Source organism: Nannospalax galili, unplaced genomic scaffold (assembly GCF_000622305.1).
Source record: "Nannospalax galili isolate Female #2095 unplaced genomic scaffold, S.galili_v1.0 scaffold1176, whole genome shotgun sequence".
Taxonomy (NCBI): Eukaryota; Metazoa; Chordata; class Mammalia; order Rodentia; family Spalacidae; genus Nannospalax; species Nannospalax galili.
The window spans coordinates 1,309,857-1,317,985 of NW_008338883.1; the positions used below are offsets into that span (position 1 = coordinate 1,309,857).

Consider the following 8,129-nt stretch of genomic DNA (forward strand, 5'->3'; position numbering starts at 1 on the left):
AAACCATAACTACATAGCCATATTTTGAACTGAGAACTACTTTTCTCAGACTTCTGCAGTCTTTCCACTGGAATTTGTGTTTTTAAAATATTTTATATATTAATTTTATGTGTATGAGAGTATTGCCTGCATATGTGTTAAGCACACCCACATTGTGCAGTGTCCACAGAGGTCAGAAGAAGGTATTAGATCCCCTGGAACTGGAGTTACAGATAGTTGTTAGCTGCTATGTGGGTGCTAGGACTCGAACCTGGGTCCTCTGCAAGAACAGCCAGTGCTCTTAACAACTGGATCATCTCTCTAGCCCCTCTACTGGAATTTGTTTAGTTTAATTTAGAAAGTATTTGCCTGACATATAGTGAATGTATTAAAAGCCTGTGAGTCCATTTCATCCTTCCTCAGTGTACACTTTTTGCTGTTAAAGTACAATCATATAAAGCTTTTACTTCATGTGCTTTTCTTTTTTTTATAGGACATATATGGGCCTTAGAAACCACTTTCCTGGTGAAGCTGAAACATTATATAATTCCCTTGAGCCATCGTATCAGAAAAGTCTTCAGACTTACTTAAAGAGTTCTGGCAGTGTAGCATCTCTTCCCCAATCAGACAGGTCCTCATCGAGCTCACAAGAAAGTCTCAAGTAAGGTCATACATGTGGTAATTACTCATCTCTTCCTCTCTGGTTCCATTCAGTTGGATAATACACTCCTTCCTTTCTTCTACTAAAGCCTTGAAAAATGGCAACATGGTTACACTTACTTTCTTTGGTCTTTTGTCATGAGTGTTGGATCACATGCTGTTTCAATTACTCTTTGGGTTTAAGAGTTGAAGAATCAAATTTGTCAAGGCTGGAGATAACTTAGTGGTTAAGAACACTGGCTGTTCTTGCAGAAGACCTGGGTTCAAATCCCAGCACCCACATGGCAGCTAGCAATTGTCCATAACTCCAGTTCCAGGGGATCTGACAGCGTCTTCTGACCTTCACAGGCATTGCACAACACGGGTGCACTTACCTACATGCAAGCAATACACGCACACACATAAAATAAAAATAATAAATAAATTTTTTTTTTAAAGTTAAAAAGAAAATGCTGTGTGTGGTGGTGCACGACTTTAATCCCAGTGCTCAGGGGGGAGGTAGAGGCAGGTGGATTTCAGTGAGTTCAAGGCCAGCCTGGTCTACATAGTGAGTTCCAGGACAGCTGGAGCTACTGGGAGACCACATCTCAAAAAGACCAAAAAAAAAAAAAATCAAATTTGTTTCTGTATGTATTTGTCTTTGATGGTATGTGGACTTCTGTGCATTTTCTGATACTTTAAAGTAATCCTTGCTGTGCCGGGTATGGTGGCACATGCCTTTAATCCCAGCACTAGGCAGAAGCAGGTGGATCTCTGTGAGTTCAAGACCAGCTTGGTCTACATAGTGAGTTCTAGGCCAGGTGTGGCTGTAGGGAGACCCTGTCTCAAAAAGACCAGAATATATATATATATATTTTGTGTGTGTGTGTGTGCTGTAAGTAGCACATTGCCAGGGCATGATGCTGGAGAAATTACGTGAGAGAGGGTTTGGTGTGGTATGCTAAGCTGCCTGTGTGCTAGTAATAACCACACTGTCTCTTTCTCCTAAGTAAGATGCCTTAGGATACAAGTGATTGATAATACTAATGCTCAGTCCTCTGTGTGCTAGAGAGCAGTGTGAATAAAGCAACCTGATCTCTTCAAGGCTTATTGCCAATTATTTTAATTTTGCTTTACAGCTAATGAACATACCATTGATACTTGAAAACAACTTCTTTAAAGTAGTTTTTAAAAGGAAAATTTCTCAATTTTGTAAAAAATCACGATTTCATTAATTGTTATCAGAGGAATGGTCAGTTAAGTCTTAATAAAAGCATTTCTTTTTACCTTCCAGTCGCCCTTTTTCTTCTAAATGGTCTACAGCAAATCCATCAGCTGTGGCTGGAAGAGGTAATTGCCCTTTGAGTAATAGTTATGGCCTAATTTGTCTCTAAGTGATAGTCTTTAAACTGTTTTGATGTGATCCACAATGAGAAAATATTTTCATAATCCAGTGTCTTACACACACATGCACATGTACTATGTATGCTTTTATCTGAGCTGAAGTTCCATGAAGCAGTGCTTACTCTTAAATGTAATCTGCGGTTCCCTCTTCCGTTTCATTTTTTTAAAAAAATCTTCATCACTCAGTTGATTTCACAATCTCTTAATGAGTCATAGCTCATACTGTATTAAAACTCTTTCTTTTGAAAGCTGAAACTTGGGGCTGGAGAGATGGCTCAGTTGTTAAGCAGTTGTTATAGAAGTCCTGGGTTTGGATTCTAGCACCCACATCGTGGCTAACAACCATCCATAACTCTAGTTCCAGGAATTCAGACATCCTCTTCCGTCCTCCATGGCCACTGCATGACACGAATACACTTACACACATGCAGGCATAACATTCATACACATTAAATTAATTAATTAGAAGCTGAAACTATAGACCAGATGTGGTGGTGCATGCCTTAACCTCAGTACTCAAGAGGTAGAGGCAGAGGCAGGCAGATCTCTGTGAGTTCAAGGCCAGCCTTGTCTACATGTCAAGCTCCAGGACAGCCAGGGATACATAGTGAGATCCTGTTTCAAAAAATGGTAAAAAAACTGAAACAATTTCAGAAATTTAATGACTAGGAGTGACAAAGCTCCATTAATTTTTTAATACTTCTCTTCTGGATTAGCTTTTCTTGGATTTTCTAATAACAATAAAAATACCACTGTTCTATATTTGTATTATAGTATTTCATTTTAATAAATGTAAGCATCATCTTTATCCACCAAATAGACCTGTGAATTTTTTAGTCAAAATTCACCATTTTTTTAATCAGAGAAAAATGAGGCAAAGAAATGCTGAAAATTGCTCAAGAGCGCTTCATTGTATCATACTGTAACTGAGATGTTCTGCTTTAAATGGCATTATGGTACTGTTGAATTGGCCAATGCGCCTTGTGTATTATGTGTCACCGTAGATGCTTAGCTCCTGATGGTTTCTCAAGTTTGTATATGTTTATATTGTTTGCAGCAACTTAAATAACATAGGCTAATCTGTCTTCCCTAGTATCGGTGGGCAGCAGCAAAGCTGGTTCCCTTCCAGGAAGCCTGCAGCGTTCTCGAAGTGACATAGATGTGAATGCTGCAGCTGGTGCCAAGGCACATCATGCTGCAGGGCAGTCTGTTCGAAGCTCTCGGTTAGGTGCAAGTGCCCTGAATCCAGGTTCTTACGCATCACTAGGTAAGACAGCTACTCATAGTCTCACTCTAGTCTCAGTGAAGACAAAGTGCTATGTTATACTCATTTTTAGTTCATTCTTCCTAGTTAAGGATGACTCATACATATGTCTTAGCTGCCTTGTTTCTGCTTTCCTTCCCTTCCTCCTCCTCATCTTTATCAAATGAATCATTTTTGACTCAGTGATTTTTTTTTTTTTATAGACTTTTCATAACGACTGTACTAATGACACACCTGCCCACTGGTTACTCAGGACAGGGCATTGGCTTTGTAACTAGCCTCTTGGCTTTCTTTCTCCAACGTCTGCTCCTTAACCAAAGATTTAAAGTCTTTGGGGTTATGAGAGAACTACAAAGTTCTTCCATTCCAAATGCTACTCAGAGCTGGATTGTTTTCTTTGTTTTCATGCCTATCAATTCAAAAATTTTAAGGCTGCTTATCTCTGTTGCATGCTTCCGTTTTCTCTCTCTTGGGTAGTACTGGTGGAGCGCTAAGCAGATGGATCCCTGAAATACAATAAAGAACATGGAGATTTGCGGCATGAAAGTAGAGTGTGATAAAATGGCTTGACTTTTCAGAATTCTGCAGTAAGGAGAGATATTTAGTGCATGATATTTAGATGTACATTTCACAATTTAGTATAAGAATAGGTTACAACCCTGTTATATACTATGTAAAAATATATTCCAAATGACCAGACTCTTCAACAGAACATAAGACAACTTCTAAACACACCAGAGAAAGAATTTATAAATGGAAAAGCAAAGAAACTATGAGGGAAAGTGTTGAAAATATGAAAGAAAATAGGTGAGGTTTTTGCCACATATTATACAAAAGCTAAAATAGCAGTATTTTTCAAATCTGTAACTGATGTGCTTATTATTATTATTTTGATATTTATTATTCCCAAGAGAGGCACTTTTTAACAATTTTCCAGAAATAACTTGAAGCAGGTTACATAAAAATATATATGCAATGAAGTTGAAGGGGGAAAAATAGGAATAAGAAATCAAAGACCAAAGGATTTTCCAACATGGGGTCAACTTTGGTGGAATAATGAAGGTTTCCATTAGCTCTGTTTTTTTGTGTGTGTGTATATGTGTGTGTTTGTTTTGTTTTTTAAACTCCTAAAGAGTTCATTGGGTTTGCTAACAGAGCATAGGGTAGGGGTTTATTTACAGAAGAGTGGGTACCCCCCACCATTTACAGCTGCGCTGGAAAGTCCAGACACTCAAATATAGATCCTGTAACTTCCCGACAGCCCACATGTGCTTATTTTTTACAGAAAAAAATAATGCATAGATCTTAAAAGTGATAGTAAACACCAGAACAAATGTTGAATTTTAGCTGTAATTAAACCAGTATAAATTGAAAGACCTGTGAATGTAAAACAAGCTTAAATTATACATATTATTGATAAAAATGTGGGAAATAAGACCTTATCAAGGTTAATATCTTAACGTGAATTAATGATGGAACACTTTTTACTGAGTGACAATTCAGTAAAACTCATGAAGCCTTTTTAAATGTCAAGAGTTTTTGACCCAGGGCCCAACCTGAATTTGGTCCTTGGAAGGAGAAAATCCACTCCTGCAAATTGTCCTCTGACCACCTCCTGTATGCATGCACAAATAAAACAGTGAACATCTCAGAGGTAGGGACAGAGCCAGGTGGGGTGGTGCATGTCTTTAATCCCAGCATTCAGGAGGCAGAGGCAGGCAGATCTCTGTGAGATCAAGGCCAGCCCCGTCTACATAGTGAGTTCCAGGCCAGCTGGAGGCTATAGGGAGACCCTTTCTCAGAGACATTTTTTAAAAAGGAGTTTTTGATCCAGTAATCCAGTGTTTAAATTTTTACATCAAAAATAGAAATGAGCCAGGTATGCTGGCATACGCTTTCCTTTAATCTCAGCACTCAGGAGGCATAGGCAGGTGGTTTGTGTGTGTGTGTGTGTGTGTGTGTGTGAGAGAGAGAGAGAGAGAGAGAGAGAGAGAGAGAGAGAGAGAGAGAGAGAGAGTGTGTGTCAGTCTTGTCTGTCTTTTTGAGACAGGGTTCTGGCCCCAGCTGACCAGAACTCACAATGTAGACCAGACTGGCCTTGAATTCACAGAGGCCTGCCTCTGCCTCCTGAGTGCTGGGATTAAAGGTTTGTGCTACCACATCTGGCTATGGCAGGTGGATCTGTGTGAGTTCAAGGGGACCTGACTTAAGGTCCCCAGCACCTACCTAAAAACTGGGTGTGGCGATACACGTCTCACCTCCCTCACCATATAACCCTATATATTCACAGTTGTTCTCTGCTTTCTTCTGCATTAGCTTTGTTTATCGTGGCTGAAGATACATAGTTTAGAATGAGTATTTCATTCTTTTCTAGGGAATACTTACTGAGTTCTTAGTTTTTTATAGGTATAGTGCTAGGTACTGAAGATTCAGTCATTCTGAACTCGGAGTCTTTCAGTCTGTTGGTGTAATGCTGAGAAATATGCAGATGATGGTTAGTTGAGTTCTATGCATTTTGAGTTGAAGTTGTTGTAAGACTTCAGACTGGATTTAGGAAACAGTTGGGCTAAAGTGAATATAGGAAGAGAATTAGCAACATTAACTTCTGCATAGTCCTTAAGGCAGTTAACACTGGTTTGTTTTGCTTTTATTTTCTCTAATCACTGAATTCTTTGACAGGAAAGATAGCGTGAGTGTTTTGAAACTTTTCATTTCTGTAGAAGAAGCTTAATGTCATGTGAGGTGGTCAGGGGTTGTGTATCTATGTTTGTATGTGTATTTATAAAGTGTAGTTCAGAGGTAAAGTGCTTGTCTAACAGGCATGCATATTGATAAATATTGTCAGTAGATGGGTTTTAGGCAGTTGCTTGAATTGAAAAGAAAACAAATCGGGCCAGAGAGATGGCTCAGCAGTTAAGAGCACTGACTGCTCTTGCAGGGGATCCGGGTTTGATTCCCAGCACCCACATGGTGGCTACAAACCGTCCTTAACTCCAGTTCCGAATCTGAAGCCCTCTTCTGACATCCGCAGCAGCGCACAACACGGGTGCACTCACATACATGCAGACAATACACCCATACACATAAAATAAAAATAATAAAATATTTTTTCAAAAAGAAAACAAATGATTTTAGTAAGGTCATGTAAACAGAAATAAAAGTTTTCTTCATTGTGGGAGAAGTTGGAAAGGGGATCTCTATTTTTATACTTGATGGTTAAGAAAAGGGATGAAAGAGCTCTGTAGAAATGATCTGTAGTTCAAGGTTCAGGTACTTTTTTTAAATGATTGGCAGAGTTAAATTTGTTTATACACTAAAGTGCTAAGTCGGTTGAGAAAGAAATGCAAGGATGAAAGGAGATGTTTTCGTGCGAAGTTCCTATGGAAGTGTGAGGAATGGGCATAGAGAGTGTAGCTGGGAGGTAGCCTGGAGTATACAAGGGTACCAGTTTCACTGAGGCAGAGTAGAAGGAAATGAAGGAAGTGGTAGTTTCAGACATAAGGTTTTCAGCAAGTGGCTATTAAGGAGAGTGTGAGTAGAAGATTATAATTTTCTGACGAAGGATTCAGAGTCCAAGAGATTATGTAAGGTTCAGAACTGCCATCGAGGGAACATAAAAGGAGGAACATTCTTGGACTTGGCATAACTACCCACCCAATTGGGGCTCACTGGAAGAACTCAGAGGGCTCAGACTGCTGTGCTCATGGCTGAGGTTTATTAGAATAGTCAGAGGTTACACAGCAGAACCAGCAGGGAAAAAGACTTAGTAGTCTCCAGGTCTAGTGTATGCTTTTGAAGTTATCCCTGTAGGAGCTGGTCTTAGGGGACGACTCCTTCCTCTGACATAAATGCTGAACATTTAGTGTCTAGGATTCCAGACACTTAGAAGAATGCACGTGCTCACCATAAATCACACTGTTTGAAAACCATTTGTTGCAGATTACTATAGTAGCCTGGTACCTCTACCATCACTTTATCAGTGTGAACCAATGTTTCTGCTGGGGCTGGGCATGGCGGGGGACTTGGACAGGAAGCTGGTCACCTTGACTCTTTGCCCCCTCAGCAAGACATAATTACTAGGATTCCAGACACTTAGAAGAAAGCAGATGCTCACCATAAATTACACTATTTAAAAACCAGTTTTCACAGATTACTGTGGTAGCCTGGTACCTCCACCATCACTTTATCATTAGCATAGGGAGCATTCAAAACTGAGTCTCCAGAGGCCAGTCTCATGAGCAGGACCTTCTGAAGAGCAGCATCAGCTAAGGATTGTGTATGCCTTCGACTCTAGCTCTCAGGAGGCTGAGACAGGAGGACTGGGAGACTCTGGCCTCAAAACAAGCAACAGTAGCAAAATAAAGAGCAGTGCCAAACCTGCTGTGTTAAGGTACAAAAGGCCACTCTTTGGTAGTGCCTGTATGTGAGGCCACATGGCCCTGTGACTTTATCTGTTAAGCAGTGGAACAGAGACAGAGTTCTTAGATTTACCCAGACCTGTCATTATAGGGGCTGAAAGTCCAAGGAAAAGATGGGGTTTATAAGCAACCAGATGGCAAGCCATGCCTATGCATTGACTTGTCACCTAAAGAAATTTAGAGGCTATAAGATCTGCTTTCTAATATACTGAGTTTTCCTCTGTTCTTTGCTTGCTTTTTCATCAAAGAGGATACTTCTGACAAGATGGATGGTAAGACTTCCTTTTATAATTCTGTTCCGCATTTATGGTTCCCGAGTCCTTATTCATTCTTCTATTATTATATGAAAATATACTAATTTATCAGTCGGGTGTGGAGGCAGAAGCAGGTGGATCTCTGTGAGTTCAAGGCTACCCTGGTCTACA

General features: G+C 39.8%; 1 protein-coding gene across 27 annotated transcripts in view; it reads left to right on the plus strand.

Moving 5' to 3' along the window:
- Clasp2 (cytoplasmic linker associated protein 2) overlaps positions 1–8,129 on the plus strand; it is a 220,169-nt gene that overhangs the window by 109,547 nt on the left and 102,493 nt on the right. For 22 of the 27 annotated variants that reach the window (XM_008833413.2, XM_008833404.2, XM_029563661.1 and 19 more), the window contains 4 exons: positions 473–640; positions 1,913–1,968; positions 3,116–3,289; positions 7,953–7,976. In XM_008833413.2, coding sequence (XP_008831635.1) covers positions 473–640; positions 1,913–1,968; positions 3,116–3,289; positions 7,953–7,976 — 422 coding nt within the window. The remainder of the gene's footprint in view (positions 1–472; positions 641–1,912; positions 1,969–3,115; positions 3,290–7,952; positions 7,977–8,129) is intronic. The other 5 variants (XM_029563675.1, XM_008833409.2, XM_029563663.1 and 2 more) reach the window with 1 other exon arrangement.